The sequence below is a fragment of the Rhinatrema bivittatum genome, chromosome 7, assembly GCF_901001135.1.
Source record: "Rhinatrema bivittatum chromosome 7, aRhiBiv1.1, whole genome shotgun sequence".
Lineage (NCBI taxonomy): Eukaryota > Metazoa > Chordata > Amphibia > Gymnophiona > Rhinatrematidae > Rhinatrema > Rhinatrema bivittatum.
The window spans coordinates 552,146-569,942 of NC_042621.1; the positions used below are offsets into that span (position 1 = coordinate 552,146).

General features: G+C 47.5%; 1 protein-coding gene across 6 annotated transcripts in view; it reads right to left on the reverse strand.

The window, feature by feature from the left end:
• Nucleotides 1-17,797, reverse strand: part of LOC115094928 (serine/threonine-protein kinase Nek11-like) — a 403,945-nt gene that overhangs the window by 199,524 nt on the left and 186,624 nt on the right. For all 6 annotated transcript variants that reach the window (XM_029608021.1, XM_029608022.1, XM_029608023.1 and 3 more), the window contains 3 exons: nt 17,367-17,431; nt 16,993-17,119; nt 156-305 (listed from right to left, as the gene is read on the reverse strand). In XM_029608021.1, coding sequence (XP_029463881.1) covers nt 156-305; nt 16,993-17,119; nt 17,367-17,431 — 342 coding nt within the window. The remainder of the gene's footprint in view (nt 1-155; nt 306-16,992; nt 17,120-17,366; nt 17,432-17,797) is intronic.

Consider the following 17,797-nt stretch of genomic DNA (forward strand, 5'->3'; position numbering starts at 1 on the left):
GCCATAATGCACAAAATTCAAAAGCATACAACTTATTTCCAGGGAATAAGTCCAGCAAGCTGTAACACTGATCAGAGCAGGGGCATCCTTACTCAGCACTTAAGGAAAGCCTTCTTGAGCCTGGGGACCTAGTGCACAATGAATACCAGTATTACCTCTGCATGATGCTGTTCAGCTCATCAGTGAAGTATCCGGGAAGTGTCGGGGTGGGTCCCTGCACAATCTGGGTCACCAGCTTCATCCAGCCATGGGCACGGAAGGCTGGTTGCAGGCAGCAGATTTCATACAGCACGCAACCCAGAGACCTAAGGACATGCAGGACATTTAACTCAAGGCTGGAAATGTTTTCATGCAAGAGTACAAGCATTCCTCCGTAGAAGGTTCAGTGTTCATTTCTGTGTTAGTAAGCTGGTCTCTTCAAGTTTTGACACCTTTTCTTGGAGCCACATAAGAATTCTCCAGAGAGTATTTGAGAGCACAACATTCTCTTGCCTTTTGTCACATCCGAAGGGGCTCATGTGATCTCATACACATGTACATCTTCAAGGGGCTCATACACATGTACATCTTCAGAGAATTCTTATATTAGTCTAAGAAAGAAAACACACAATATGCTAAGAAGTCAATTTTCTCAGAAACAACCTGGGTGTTAGAGTTCTGAAATGTGTCAGCTTATCAAAGTTATACAGAACAGGCTCCTTGATTCATGGATTCAGCCTTCTTTTTAAGAACACTGTCCAATACAGTGTCCAATACAGAGGGAGCAGAAATGTTGAGCACACCCGTCTCTTCTGTACCGTGCTGGTGCCCTGCAAGATCCTCTTTTCCCTAGTTATTACAGTCTGAGCCTTCCAGGAGCCCCTGGATCTCTTCTATGTACCACACCCAGTGCCAGCATTCCCTGGAAATCCTGCATCTCTCCTGGCATGCTGTATGCCACCCATGGTGCCAACATTGACTAATGTCCCTAAGCTTCTTCTGGCATTCTGTGTGTCACCTCCAGTGCCAGCATGCCCAGGCGTCCTCAATCTATCCTGGCATTCTGTGCCAGCCTCAGTGCCAGCATTACCAGGTTTTCATATCTTCTTTCAACCCCGAATATCAAATCAGTGAAAAAGTAAACAAGGCACAGAGACCAGGAACACAATGTTCTCAAGAGAGAGAATTTACAGCTAGAAACCAGGAAAAAGGAGAAAAGGGAGAGTTTGTGTCTCTCTTAGAGAAAGTACAAGTATGCATGAGAGAGAGAGAGGCAGTGAGAGCACGTGTATTTGAGTCTGTGGGTGTCAGAGCAAGTGTGCTGGAATGTGTGTGTGTGTGTGTGTGTGTGTGTGTGTTCTCAGTCCAGTTCCCAATTAGCACATAATTGGTAGCAAGGAGAACAGCATTTTCTCTTTTCTTTTTCATTTAATACACTTTCACATGATTAACTACTATGACACATACATTCTCCCAAAATCTGTCCTCTCCAGGCATCAGAAAAGAATTTACGGCATGAGGAGAGTGCATTCTCTGGGGTTGGTTTGAGGCCTGAGATGGAAGCAGGTGTGGGTGTCTCCTGGCTGTGCCGGTAATGCTTAGGACACCAAAGCTAATCAGTTCATTTGCTGCGTGGAACAGAACGGAGGAAGGAATTAGTACTGCTGCATGTGGGCATTAAACATACTTGGACACTCAGTAACCAGGTTTTCACTTTGTCTCTGGTATCGTGCTGGTTTGGAATGAATAGGACGTGCACCAAGGGGAAGCTCCCTGCAGCCTGAAGTGCAGCAGGGAGCACCATCTTCAGGCCAAGCATCATGTGAGAAGCAAAATAAAACCACAAGGTTTCTGTCTTCTCTCTGCCTCCCCATATCAGCCCACTGCACATCATGTATAGGATCATTGCATCTTCATCCCAGCATCTTTGGAGGAGTCTTCAATGCTATGACTTGCTGGTCTCCAGACTGCCCTGTGAGTACAGCCCTAAGGGCACTGCCATTCAGTTGCTCTGCTACTAAGGCATTTCTCACATGGTCATGGAAAGATTTTATATTTGTATTATCTGGCAGCCGTGAAGCATGTGCTGTTTGTTTTTCACTGCAGTGCTGGACTAACGCAAGCAGCAATAACTAAGCTTCATTAGTGTTTCTCCCATGAGCACCAGGAATGAAGCAACAATCGTAAGGAAGCTGCCCTTACACAAATGTCTGCAACACTTTGAAATAACTTCCCAATCAACCTCAATGCAGATTTAAATCAGAAGTCCATAAGGTAATGATTATATCACTGGCCTTCAGCCCATGGACAGTCCAAGGCAAACCAGCCTCTGCCTCCTCCATATCCTCAAGACAGGTCACTGTGACAAGTCAGTTGCTATCTCTCAAATACCACATGCAAATCCAAATTGCTAATCACAACCAAGATATCAAGACAGAATGTGGTAGGGAAGTGTTGCAAGCAAGACACGTGCTGAACCTCCCAGGAGCGGTGCATTAAGAGCTGGAAACAGCTCATGTCTTTTATTATTATTATTTAAAACATTTGAACTCTGTCTAATTCTAAGTAGATTACAAAACTAAACCAATCACCATTGAGACTGAACATAAAATTCAATTAATAAAAATTAATAAAAAAAATAAAATTCAATAAAATCCTGCTCGCGGAGCCCATCCCGCGAGCAGGCCCTCACTCATCCAGTTCAAGTTGGCTACTCTGATTTACAAGGCCCTTACAGGAAATGGCTCTGAGTTCGATAGACCTGTTGCATATTTATGCTCTCTCATATGTTTTGCGGTTATTGGTTGTACCCTCTCATAAAGAAGTTAGATTGCAAGAAATGGGTCCCATCCTAGAGAACTCACCAGCTCTTGAGATTCATGCATTGAGGATCTACAAAATGTTTAGGAAAAAGCTTGAGGCTTTTTATTTTTCTTGAACTTTTATTGCAAATTTCTAATTGATTGCATTATTCTGTTTACTTTTCTGGCAGCTGATGGCCATGGGAGGCCCGATGGCCTGGGCACAGGTTCGGGGTACTGTGGCCTCAGGACCAAAGCACTAGACAGTGCTGGTGGTCGGTGCATGTCTTCCTCCTCTGAGGACCCAATGATAGGAATCGCTCCTGAGAAGGGTATCGGTGGCCGTTGGGGAACTGATGGTCCCCTGGGCCTGGCTGTGTCTGAAGGGTGCTGAGTAAGATGTCCAGACGCTCAAGCAGGGGTGACAATAGAGATGGTGTGGGCTCAGGCACCGGTATGGGGACCGGTGCCAGGGGCGGTTCAATGCCCCATAAAGCTCGGAGCACTGCACTTTGCACCCTGCAATCCAACTCCTCCTGGAAGTCCGGTGAAAACAGGACTGATGGAGGGGGACAAGGCATCACCGGACCTTCCTTGGAGCCCCGAAGATGTTCGATACCTGGCACCAATGTTGGTGGGGAACGCCTAGGACTCATGGGTCTGCTGGAGAATGGGGCCTCCTCACCATGGGGCCTTATTGGTGGTAGCACAGTGGCCGCCAGTGCCGCACCGGAGCCAGAGCCATGTACCAATGGCGACTGGTGGCGATGCTTTTGGGGTTTCCCATGGTGCTTGGTGCGGTCCTTCCCTGGCACCAAGGAATTGGACGAACCTGATGTCCGAGAGTGCAGCTAGAGTGGCAAAGGCCAATCACTGGCTCCCTGATCCTTGGAAGTAGCTGCCAGGGTTTAGGGAGATACAGTGTATCCAGTGGTTCCCCCCTACCCCTGGGCGACAGGGACTCCAAAGCTGGCATAGATGGAGTGGATGTTTTGGGGCCAAATAGTTTCTCCATTTTGTTGAGATGAGCACAATGGCCCTTGGGGGTCATCTGATCACACAGCTGACACTCTTGGGCATCATGTGATGCCCCCAGGCAGAAGATGCAAACCTCATGGGGGTCCGAGATGGACATGGTCCGCGGGCACTGGCGAAAGCCAGACGACGCCATGAAAATGAGGCAGCGAGTGGTCGCTGGTCAGCGGCCACAGAGAAGCAAGCCGCAGGGAATCATCATGAAAAAGGTTGAATGGTAAAACTAACCTACCACGCCAAAGGGACACCATCCAGAAGAAGGAGGACCCACAAGGAACAGGAGAAAAATTGCTTAAAAGCTGGAAAAAGAGAGCACAAACTAGAGCTCCAAACACCGCGAGGCAACTGCACCGTGGAAAAAAAGAGAATGAAGGGGGACCTCACGTGTAGTGGCATGTTGGGCACGCTCAGTGTGCCAGTCAAAGCTTCTAGAAACTTTGACAAAAGTTTTCCATGCCGGGCTCCATTTGATGATGTCACCTATCTGTGAGGACCACCATCCTGCTTGTCCTAGGAGAAACAATGTAATCCTCTCGTATTGGCCAAGCAAATTCTAACATGTAGCCATCTTTTACAACACTGAAGACTCCCTCCAATGGCTGGAATGGAAGAGAGGAAAGACCTTGCATCATTATGAGGATTTTGCACCCCAGTTCCCTGACCAGGATGGCTTGTGCTCACCCCAAAAGGACTAACCCCAGGACTGTGCTCTGTCTGAACCTTGCCTCTGTGACACCGAAGAAGCTTTATTTTGGTGAAATCTCTTTTTGTCTCGAAAGCCTGCATGAGCAGGAACAAATTTCCTGCCCTTTGGTTTGTCCTCCAGTAGCTTATGTATCTTGGACTCCTCCAGATGCTTCATCAATTGCTCCAAGTCTTTTCCAAACAAGAGCTTGCCCTTGAATGGAAGGGCACCCAGCTGTGATTTGGACCAAACATCCGCTGACCAGTTTCGTAGCCAAAGCAACCTCCTGGCCAACACTACAGATATCATTATCCTGGACAAGGTCCTGATCAGGTCATATAAGGCATCTGCCTTGTATGCAACCACTGCTTCCAAACGCTCTACCTGTTCTGCTGCAGCTTCGAAGTACTAGCCAGTGTCTTCTGCAACTGCTGGACCCAGTGCGGGCATGCCCTCTGCATAAAGCTACTGCAAATTGCAGCCCTTATGCCCAGGGCAGAGACCTCAAAAAACGTTTTGAGGTGGACCTCCAACTTTCGATCCTGTACATTTCTCAATGCAGCTGACCCTGCTACTAGAATGGTAGTCTTCTTGATTATTTCCAACACCAAAGCATCCACCTTTGGAAAAGCAAAAAGCCCCAATGTCTCTTCTGGTAATGGATACAACTTTGACATTGCTCTGTCAGCTTTCAAGCCAAACCCATTCCTGAGCCACCAGCTTCCTCACCGACTTATTGAAAGGGAAAGCTTTCGCTGGTCCTCTCAAGCCATCCCATACGGGATCCGCCCCCCTCCAAGTCAGATTCCTCTTAGGAGACCTTGATCCCAAGCTCCTTAGGAACATATGGAATCAAGGGCCAGAGCTCCTCCTTACGAAAGAGACAGACCACCTTAGGGTCATCCCCCTCAGCTACTGGAACCTCTTCTTGTCCTTCGATCAGGTTTGCCCCATACGATGCTGACTGCACTCCAGGAGACTCCGCTGCTCCATTGGAATCCTCAGACTCATTCGTGTCCCTCCTGGGACTATCCGGCTGAGGGAAGTGACCCAAAAATCTCCGAAGGCTTGATGAGCATTTCCTTTTTGACCTCTCAGGACTTTTACACCACTGAGAACTCCTGGTAGACCGAGACTGTGGTTGACAGCCAACATCCCCTGATGCCTATTTTGCCAAATAAGCTCTGTGCGTACGCAAAACAAAATCGGCAGAAAACTCCTGGTGAATCCTGAACCAGAGGCTCCTCCTCGGTGCCAAAGTCTCTCTGCACCACCCCACAGCTGGCTACTGCTGGCAACAGTTGAGTAGGGTATTCCCCTGCCTCCCCCACTGAATCCAAAATGGCCACCATTCCTGTGCTGACAGGTAAAGCCTCAGCACTAGACATTGACACCTGCGGGAACTGTTTAGCCTCAGGTCTAGTGTTGGGTTTCCTCGCAGTGCCCTCCCCACCAGAGATGCAGTCAGAACACAAGCCGGCTCGATTTAGCTGCGACTGTGAAGCCTGCTTGCCACATGCCATTACTATGTGGCCCAAGCAGCACGCTGCTACCACCACCCCGAATAATTGAGCCTGAGAAGACCCCCAGGTGATAAGCTCTGCAGCCACGATCCAGCCCCTACTGACCGGGCAAAGTGATTCCTCGTGCAAAGCAGCACTGCTACATTTTCTTTTTTTTTTTTTTAACAAACTTTAATGCTATACAAAATGCTGCCAATTGCCCCAAGTAGAAGAGAACAGAAATTCAATACTTCCCTGCTGAGACTTCATACCAAATGCAGAGCTGCCAGCGAAACCAATGGTTCTTTGTGGGAGGTGAGGGATCTGGGCCACCAGCTTTATACCCCTGCAGAATCTAGGATCAAGCTTCCAAAAAGGGTCACCAACCCCCTGCTCGTCCACCTCAAACCGGGGGGTGGCCCCACCAAGATCTAACAACCCTTTGGGAGGAAGTGGAGATATATCTTTTTCTTTTTTCCTATACTCCAGACTACAGGTTTTACACCACCATCTGCTGGAGATGAGAAAAACTGAGGGACTGCAGATCGCACAATAGATTATATAACAATGTCAGTAAAACTTTCTCTGTCTCCATCTGCTGGCAGGAAGCAAAACCAGGAATCTGGACTGATCTGGAGTATGAACAGGAAAGCTCAGTGTCCCGGAACTGCAAGCCAGGATGTATGTTGAAAGAAGTGGATTGATCTATAGTTTTCTGAATTTTCAGCCCAATTCAATGCAGCTAGTCATTCCCTGTCTGGATACAGATGGCAAGCTGTTCCCGTACTACCAGACCCATCTCCCACTCGGGACCTGGTGAGACTCCATATCTACAACTGCAGTGTACAGACTGGACAACGCCATCTGAGGCCCTTCCCCTCTGGCTTGGATCACTGCCCGAGCCTGGGTTACCCTCTACATTGCTGTACAATAAAGACTTGCATTCCGCTGTGTGCCTTACTGCTAAGAACTAACCTATCGCTACAAGTCCCCACAGGGCTCCGCCCTCTGGGAGGTGCTATCTCTTGCAGCGACTAGGGGCCCACGACTTCATGTCTAAAACACAACAGATTGCTAACTCCATGGACCCGGCTCAGCTCTCAGCCTTACAGGCCATTCCTGGCCCGGCCCAGCAGATCACCGAGCAACAGTAGTCTTTAGAAACACTAGGCGTTGCCTTCAACCAGTTGAACACCCGACTGAACATGCCGATGGCTCTGGAGAAAGAATCCTCTCAAGTGGTTGCTGTTCGTACCACTGTACCGCTTCCAGCTCCTACATGCTTCTCTGGTGATGCCCTGATGTGTAGGGGCTTTATTAATCAGTGCTGTATGCACTTCTCATTGCAACCTAATGCTGTTTCCAAGACTACCTATATCCTATCGCTACTCAATGGAAGAGCCCTGGCCTGGGCTTCACCTCTCTGGGAATGCAATGACCCTGTTCTAAGTGACCTGCCTGGTTTCCTAAACCTATTCAAGTCTGTGTTTGATAACCCAGCTTGTCAGACCATAGCAGGGTCTATGCTTCTACACCTTGAACAAGGAAGCAAGCCTTTACCGGACTACATTATTGAATTCAAAACACTATTTATTATGAAACTGTGTTACCGTACCTTGATGGCACCTGTTTAAGTTGACATAATTTAATACATTCAGTAACATCAATTTATGTGCCTTATTGTGAACCGTTGTGACGGCATATAGCTTAACGACGGTATAGAAAAGACTTTAAATAAATAAAAATAAATAATTATCGTCTGAACTCCACTGGGACTTGGAATGTCTATGTGCTATATTCCTCGAGGGCCTCAACTGCCGTGTAAAAGATGAAGTAGCAGCTCGTTATTTGCCAGATACCCTGGAATATCTCATTGATTTAGCTGGGAGAGTTGATCGCCGGATATGTGATCGGACTCAAGAGACCAAGAGTCCCAAGAAGCATATCTCGGGAGGTAAATGCCCTAGAATCATGCATACGGCTTCTACCCAACCTTTGGCACCCAGTGAAGAGGACAAACCCATGCAGCTAGGCCGCAGCCACTTAACCTCTAAAGAGAGACGTTTTCACAGACACATGGGCCTCTGCATGTACTGTGGTCAATCCAGCCACCCTGTCCAGACTTGTCCTATCTGTCCGGGAAATTTGCAGACCTAGGATCCACTGGAGGACTCTTCCTAGGTCTGACTACACCCTCTTCTCGATTATCTCTCCCTGCTCTCTCATCTCCCGGAGCCTCGAGTTTCAGGCGCTCGCACTCGTAGATTCAGGTGCTGGAGGAAATTTCATTCTAAAAAGAATAGTAGAGCACCTACGAATTCCTACCACTCCTATATCTACTCCACTACTGCTGTTATCCATACATGGTGAACCACTACCTGGAGAAGTTTCCTTGATCATGCAGCCCTTATGCCTTCGCATGGGGGCCTTACACTCCGAGACATCTCTTTCTTGGTCCTCGAGAAAGCCATTCACCCCATGGTACTCGGCCTGCCTTGGCTGCAAGAAAACACACCCCAGTTCAATTGGACAACTATGGAGCTTTCACAGTGGAGATCGGGTTGCCACGACAGATGTCTATCAAGAGTTATTCCTTTGCCATGTATGTCTACTACTCCATCACTACCTGGTCTACTGCCGTAATACGCTTCTTTTCAGGTCGTCTTCTCCAAACAAGCAGCAACAAGTTCTACCTCCACACAGAACCTTTGATTGTGCAATTAATCTCAAACCTAACTCGGAGCCTCCCAAGGGGAGGGTCTACCCCCTCTCACTATCAGAGACCGAGGCCATGTTGGCCTATATCCAAGAAAACCTGCAAAAGGACCCTCTACATCCCCAGCAGGGGGGGGGGGTTTGTTGGAAAGAAGGATGGTTCCCTTCGCCCTTGTATTGATTACAGAGGTCTTAACGAAATTACCATCAAGGATCGTTATCCTCTACCACTGATAACCGAGTTGTTTGACAGACTCCAAGGGGCCAAAATATTTACCAAGCTGGATTTAAAAGGGGCCTACAACCTGGTCTGAATCCGTCGCGGGGATGAGTGGAAAACAGTCTTTAACACCCGTGATGGACACTTTGAGTACTTAGTCATGCTCTTCGGCTTATGCAATGCACCAGTGGTGTATCAGAATATGATGAATGAAATTCTGCGAGACTTACTCTACCAGTGCATGGTGGTATATTTAGATGACATCCTGATCTTCTCTCAAGACCTTCAGGCACATCAGGCAGATGTGGTAAAAGTACTTCGAAGATTTTGAGACAACCATCTCTATGCGAAGCTCGAGAAGTGTGCTTTTCATCAAGAATCGGTGCCCTTTTTAGGGTACACTGTCTCCAAAGATGGCTTTCAGATGGATCCCCAAAAGATGAAAAGCATTCCAAGAGTGGCCTCAGCCTATGGGATTAAAAGCCTTATGCCGATTTCTTGGCTTCACAAACTACTACCGCACGTTCATCAAACATTACTCCACCTTAACAGCACCACTCACAGCCATGACTAGAAAAGGAGCTAATCCATCTCGATGGTCTGCTGAGGCTATAGCGGCCTTTCAAACACTCAAGGGGGCCTTCCAAAAAAAACCTTGTCTTCATCACCCCGATCCTCGTCGCCCATTCATCGTTGAGGTCGACTTTTCCGACGTCGGAGTGGGAGCAGTACTGAGCCAATACAGCGATACCAATGTCCTCCATCCCTGCTCATTCTTCTCACAGCGCTTCTCTCCTGCCAAGAAGAATTATGGAATTGGAGATAAAGAATTGTTAGCTATTAAATTGGCCTTCGAGGAGTGGCAACCATGGTTGGAAGGTGCGCAACACCAAATATTGGTGTATACTGATCATAAAAACCTGGAATATCTATGACATGCCCAACGCCTTAATCACCCGCAGGCTAGGTGTTCGTTATTTTTCAATCGATTTGACTTTCTCCTCAAATATCGTCCTGCCGAGAAGAACCTTAAGGCAGATGCCCTTTCGCACTCCTTTTCCCCAGAAGATATACGTGATGAACCTCGCCACATCATCAGTCCAGAGAGAGTGGTGTTGACAACCACTCATGCGGTCCCCTCTGAGAAAACAGTGGTGCCTCAGGGAATGAGAAAAAAACTATTAAAATGGGCACATGACTCCCATCTGGCCAGCCATCCTGGACAAGGCCTCACATTAGCTATGCTCCAATGTTTTTATTGGTGGCCTACCATGAAAACTGATGTTCAAGCATACGTGGTCTCCTGTGCTACTTGCGCGAGACAGAAGCCTCCTGCCGGACGTCCCTGGGGTCTCCTTCAACCTCTGCCTGTACCTGAGGAACCATGGATGAACATTGCGACTGACTTCATGGTGGACTTGCCTCCTTCCGGCGGGAACAACATAATATGAGTGACCGTCGATTGCTTCTCAAAAATGGCACACTTTGTGGCACTGCCAGGATTACCATCCGCTGCTGAACTGGCCAAATTGTTTGTGAAGCACATCTTCCGCCTCCATGACATGCCCAAACACATTTTGTCGGACAGAGGCGTTCAGTTTACTGCAAACCTTTGGAGAGCCCTCTGTCAAAAGTTCGACATTTCGCTGGATCTAACCTCAGCCTATCACCTGCAATCCAATGGACAAACGGAGAGAATGAATCGGATGCTCAAGCAATTCTTACGTTCATATAATTGTTATGGTTGTGGAACCTTGGGCCGGCTGAGATTGCAGATGTTGCACTGTGGGGACCCATAGTGATTGTCGCAGCCGGGAGGCGACGCTGACGAGAGACTCCGGAGAAGACTTCACCACTGGAAGTCCGAGGTCCCCCCAGGAGGAGCCCGTAGGGACCTGGGTCTCTTGGACTTAGGTGGGACCCTCTGCGACCAAGGATCCAGGAAGCGGTCGAAGAGATGGTTGATGAGGATGGTGGGGCCTAGGAGGCTGGAAGAGTCTTCACCTTCGGAAGCCCGCGGCTCCCCCGGGAGGAGCCCGTGAGAGCCCGAGCCATTGGGACTTAGGAGAATCCCCTGGGCCAGCAAGAACCGAATACCTGAAGAGGCGGAGGAAACAGAAGTCGGAGTCCAGGAACGAAGCAGGGTCAGAAGCCATAAGTCAGAGGTCCGAAGTCAAAGCCAGGGTTGAAAGCTGGAAACAGAGTCGTGGACGGAGCCGGGTCAGAAGCCAGAAGTCCAAACCAAAACCAGGAGCGGGAGTGAAGATGAAGTCAATGGAGGAAGCCGGGTCGGAAGCCAGAAGTAGAGGAGACGATCCAAGATCCAACGCAGCCACTAGCAACTCAGGGGACTGAGTGAACCTCGTTGCAAGGCGAGGCATGTCAGTGACTGCTGGGTTTAAATAACCCGGCAGCATCTGATGTCAGTGGGAGGCTGTCCCTGAGTTTCCCGCGCTGGCCCCTTTAAGACTGAAGCCCTGGTGCGCCCGTGGGAGCGGGACCAGCCGCGGATCGTCGTCGGCGTCTCCCTTGCAGGGAGAGCGCCGTGGTAGGCTGTGTTTTGGGCCTTTGAGGCCGAAGTGGAGGGACTCCCACAGCCGGCCTGGGCCGGGAGGTGAGTGGAGGTCCCGGGGCATGGCCCGGGACCGTAACATATATGAACTCTAGACAAAGCGACTGGACCGAATTACTTCCCTGGGCTGAGTTCGCCCTAAACTCGCATCCTGCTTCTGCTACGGGGTCAACCCTATTTCAAATTGTGTATGGTCGTCAACCATTACCTTTGCCACTATCCGTGTCTTCTCTAGCTGCCCAAGCCACTGCAATTGAGCTTCAACAACTGTGAAGACAAACCAAGGACCTGCTTCTCAAAGCGGGCCAAAGGGCCAAGAAGACTTATGACGCTCATCACAGGAAGGCACCCCAATTCCAACAAGGTATGGCTCAGTACGAAGTTCCTTCACCTCAAAGTACCCTCTGCCCCACGATACGTCGGACTCTTCTCTGTTCTCCGATGACTTGGAAATTTGACATACAGTCTAAAGCTACCCTCATCCATGAAGATTCATAACGCCTTTCATGTAGCACTACTGAAACCGCTCATTCTTTCCGAATTCTCCAACAAACCTCCGGAACCCACGCCACTTGATGCCGAAGAGGATATCGTGTATTCAGTCGATGACATTCTGGATGTCCGCAAGCGGGGTAAATGTTGGGAGTATCTTATTTCCTGGCAAGGATACGGACCGGAGGAGAACTCCTGGGAACTCTCGCTGTCAATATCCTTGACAAAGACATGATCCGATGCTTCCATCAAATTCACTCTCGGAAACCCAAACCCCCTGGAAGGGGGCCTGGGAGGAGCCCTACGAAGGGGGCTACTGTTGCGCCCGTCGGTCTCAGATGGCTGCGCCCTCTGTCTTACCTCTCTTTTCTCTTTGGGCAAAATGGCTGCCTCCACCTCTCCTCACCAACCTCTCCAGCTTCCCTGAACCGGCATGGGCGATTGCATTCGCCATTTTTCCTCTGAGGTCACTTAGGGCATGCACGCACACGCTGGCCCTCCTTTTGAATACATTATTCCACTGTGTGCCTTACTGCTAAGAACTAGCCTATCGCTACAAGTCCCCACAGGGCTCCGCCCTAAGGGAGGTGCTATCTCTTGCAGTGACCAGGAGCCCGCGACTTCATGTCTAAAACACAACAGTGGCAGGGAGAGAAAATGCCTCCGGATCATTGTGCGAACTTACCGGGTTCTAGAAAGGGCTTAGTCTGTGGCCTCTGACCAAGGATTGTCACTACATAGAAGGTGTGTGCACGTGTATGTGGGGGAGGGCTGGAGGATGTTCTTCTGATGTTATGGACCCCAGAAGCAGAAGTGTGCTGGATGCAGATGAGGTGGGCGTCAACAGCAGTGGATACAAGTTGTCTTCTACCTGTACCGGCCATCTTCCCCTTGAGCTGAACTCTCAGCTCCTGGTGTGCAGCAGGACAGACAGCAGGAGCAGGAACATTCACAACAGGGAACTTGAAGGTGTCCACAGAGGCAAAGCAGCTGCAGGAACAAGAACTAGGAAGGCACCCACTAAACATCAGGAACAAGAACAGGGACTACCAGGACCAGACAAAAACACAAAAGTAAAGCAAGACCAGACAAGAAACACAGAAACAGGCTAGGACAAGCAAGAGCACAGGAACAATGTCAACAAGGACTCAGAATAGGAGGACCCACGTAAAGCCGCAAATTAGGGCCACAAGACAAGAGTCAAGAGTAGACTAGGCCAAGACCCAAGACCATGAGATAGACCAAGACTGGAACCAAGCTCTGGCAAGATGCAGACTGAGAAGCAGGAATAAAACAGAAACAAGACAGGAACAACATGACCCTTAGCAGGAGGAACAGGCCAAAGAGCTGGGAGGGCTAGCTAGAATATCTAGGCAGCAGACCATAGAGATGGGAGGACTAAGCAGATAGTCTAAGAGGCCCACTGAAGCCTTCTGCTGATGGGAGGCAAAAACTGCACAGAGAGGGTTGAAAATGCAGGGTGTGGGAAATCCTTTCCCTATTGTAACTGTGAATGAAGGCTTGTGGGACTGCAGCCCCAGTAGACACCGGTTCCAACTGAGCTAGAATCCCCTTAAGAGTAGGAAGAACCTGTTGGACTAAAAAATAAAAATAAAGTGAAAGTCTGGTGCTTCCAGAGACCCTCACATGTAGTGTTGTCAAGACAGTGTCCTTAAAGCAGTTTACATATAAAACATGATCCCCAGCCATGATGTCATTCCCCCTGTCATAGAGATATCAGCCCCTGCTCCTTCTCCACCGAAGGGATGCTGCAGTGTGCTTCAGGGGATACTGTGCATGGGACTAAGATAGCACCTGCCACAGTCTCCAATAAGATAGGAGACATCTAACCCTGGGGCTTGGCAGGCTCAGATCATGTCATTAGTGGATAAGAAGAGACCCTGCTGGCATGAAGTTGTCACGGGGTGTGAGCCCTTGCACTGAAGTGAGATTGTTTATTGCCCTGCTGATATTCCAACTGGCAACCCAAAACCATACAAAGTGACATATATTTTCTTTATTACATAGAAAAAATATTACAACAATCTTTAAATATTTAACACATTACCCACAAAAATATGTATCTAAAAATTCTCCCTCCATTCATACATCATACATACCCTTTCATACTTCTACTATCTTCATAAAAATAACTTCCTTTCTTACAATATATTATGAATATGAAATACAATTTGTTAAATAAGCAGAGAAAATCCCATTTATCATGAATTATCACTCATTTAGAAAACAACAAATTTCTCAATTCTTCTGTTATTCTTTCTTGTTTTCTTGTTCTCTCAACATGTTTCGCCAACAGGCTTCCTCAGGAGATATATAAACGAATCTCCTACTGCTCATCTGTTCATGCTCATCACATATTTCTGAAAGGAGCTTATCTGTACGTCCTCAAAAAGATTTCTCTTAGACGTACATATCAGTATACCATTCCATTCATGCTGCTCTACGTCTTTTCAACAAGTATTTGCCCAGACGCTTGGATTTAAATACCGCTTCCACCTTTCCTTTATGATAGATATGGTAAATCATAAAGGAAAGGTGGAAGCGGTATTTAAATCCAAGCGTCTGGGCAAATACTTGTTGAAAAGACGTAGAGCAGCATGAATGGAATGGTATACTGATATGTACGTCTAAGAGAAATCTTTTTGAGGACGTACAGATAAGCTCCTTTCAGAAATATGTGATGAGCATGAACAGATGAGCAGTAGGAGATTCGTTTATATATCTCCTGAGGAAGCCTGTTGGCGAAACATGTTGAGAGAACAAGAAAACAAGAAAGAATAACAGAAGAATTGAGAAATTTGTTGTTTTCTAAATGAGTGATAATTCATGATAAATGGGATTTTCTCTGCTTATTTAACAAATTGTATTTCATATTCATAATATATTGTAAGAAAGGAAGTTATTTTTATGAAGATAGTAGAAGTATGAAAGGGTATGTATGATGTATGAATGGAGGGAGAATTTTTAGATACATATTTTTGTGGGTAATGTGTTAAATATTTAAAGATTGTTGTAATATTTTTTCTATGTAATAAAGAAAATATATGTCACTTTGTATGGTTTTGAGTTGATAGTTGTGTGATATATGATTTGAGTAGCCAAAATAATTATATCTTGTAGATGATATTCCAACTGGGCCCGCACTATCAGCAGACAGATTTATTAGAACTGGGACCAAGTCAGGGCTTCACCTATACCAGCCTCCTCAACCACAGGTTGAGCTCTTGGATTTAGAGACTGGCAGAGCTTAGGCGCGGGTCCCAGAGATACCAGACAGAAGTCAAGAAACAGAGCAGAGTACAGGCAGTGTCAGGTTCCAGGCAGTGGTTAGGGCAGGCAGATAACAAGCAGTCTGAGGTCAAGGCCATGGGCAAAGCACGAGGAACAATCTGAAGAAGTGCATGAGAGTACTGGAGCAAGACGAGGCAGAAAAAACAAGACTGAGCAGGGTGAACGAGACAAGGCAGACAGGAATTGGGCAAAGCAGGCTGATCAAGGCTAGGAAGACAGGAACAAAGTAACACAAACTGCACGATGGCAGGAAACCTATTTCTGAGATGCTGGCTGGGAGCACAGGCTTAAATACCCAGCCAGTACTGACATTATCAGCACTCGACTCCCTTGTTTTCCTGCTGCAGGGCCTCGATAGTGGGCTCAGTCATGTACACATGTGCACCTAAGGGAAGGCACAGTGTGGCAAGCATGGGATACCTAGGGTAAGTGAGGCTGGCTATGGACCGTCCCCCAGTCTGCTGAGCATTACAGAAGTCACAATGAATTAGCTGCACTGAATGTAGCTGGCTGATGGACAGTCTTTGGTTTCCAAGTTTTATTACAACACTGAACAATACAAAATTTCAAGTATCATCCTTTACATTTGCTTTGTGTCATCTCAGAATTTAAAGGTGCAGTGCACAGGGGCAGAGGGTGTGAGGAAGGGGAAAAGCCAGGAGTAGAGCAATGGAGAGCAGAGAAAGGTGCTGGAGGACAGGTGGGGGGTGGGGGGGGGAGAGAAGGGAGGAAGGAGCCAAAGCCTCTCCATTCACATAATTTACAGAAGACTCTGGAGTCAAATTTGATCAGGTTGCTGGTTAGTAGTTACTGGAGTAAATGAAGGGGTACCTGCAGAAACCCATGTAATGAGCATGTGCCTGTCCTCTGCATCCATGTGAGTGTGCAGCTCCCAGAGGAATTCGTTTAGCCACTACCAGTTCAGTTTTGTACCTTGAGCCACTTTCACCCCACAGTGCAGTTAGAAAGTAGAATTCCTGCTCCTGGGTTTTCCCGGCAGCATGGACAGCACCTGTCTGCACAGGGCATAACTAGGGTCTTTAGTAAGAAACATTTATGCTCTCTCAGCTCCTAGGCGCATTTTTGTTTTCTGGTGAAATGAAGAAACGTGGGTGTGATTGTTGTTGCTGTTGTCTGAAGTGTAATTGGGGGCTCTTTCTTCTGGCAGGCAGCACGGATTCTGCCGTGTAGGTGCCAATGAAAGCTGCGGCTTTGCCAGCTCTGGTCCCTAATTAGAAGCCTCAAAGACAGGCAGCTCACTGACCTTGGACCTGAACTTTCTTAAATAGCTTTGAAATGAAATGTTTGTTTGCCCATTGACTCCCCATCTCACAATTTCTTTCCTGGTGAAGGTCCTGTAAAGTTTATCTCATCATGCTTTGCTGTATACTGTACAGAAGCTGCATTCCCACTCTATTCAGCTGCATTTTTAATCACCATATAATCTCATTGGTTACTTAATTTAAAACACGAGGACATGAGAAAGTCTCATTTGATCATGACAGTGAGAAAGATGGTAGAAAAAGCCATTCTGCTAGTTCTCACAGCCAAAAAGGAAAATGGAAACTCAGACTGGCCCATTCCTTCCAAACCAAAGGGGGAAATCTGCCCTGCTGATGAGAACTCAACAAACTGATCGATCCAAAGGGAGAATCTAGTGTGTGCTCCTGTTCTCTCACCAGATATCTGATTTTGCATTGTAGCCATTCTGTGTGAACACCTCTGGACTCATGTAGCGAGGAGTGCCGGTGAATGTGGTGGCCAAGTCTGAGGGCACCATCAAAATTCGGGAAACACCAAAATCACCTGAAATCTCCAAAAAAAAAAAAAAGATTAATAAAGCATAGAGGGCAGGATGGGGAGACTCCATACAGTATAAGAACATGTTCCTCTCCCACCTTATGCACACCAGGATGAAAAGCCTGAAAGCAGAGATACTAAAAAAGAGAGAGGGGAACTCATGACATGGGGGTTCAACTGGCTGAGGCCCTCAAAGAGCAGGCAGGGATAACAGACAGCCTCTGACACTTCAGAATCCATGCCCAATGCCCACCTATCTTCACTGTTCCATTTTTCAGGAAGATGTTTTTGGTTTTGAGATCACGATGCAGAATCAACCTGGGAAAAGAGGAGAAACCCTTTAACACCATGAAAGTTCCCTGCAACTGTTCAGAAGACATTTAATGGGAATGGCCATACTACTCGGGGTGTGACAGGCATTTGGCAGCAACATGGAGGATGATCTCTGCTGCTGAAGAGATTCCAAGCACAGGCCTGGTTACACAGAACTCAAGTGCTCCTACATTCAGTCTTCAACCATTCAAAAACAAACGACAAGGCATTTCTCAACAGCTGGTCTTTATAGTATTAATAAAGTATAAACACTTTCATTGAAAAAAATAACAGGGCAAATGTTAAGGGGACAGCCAAGCTCACACTTCCCTCCAGAGGAAGGGCAAAGAAAGAGAAGGAACAAAAGGAGCC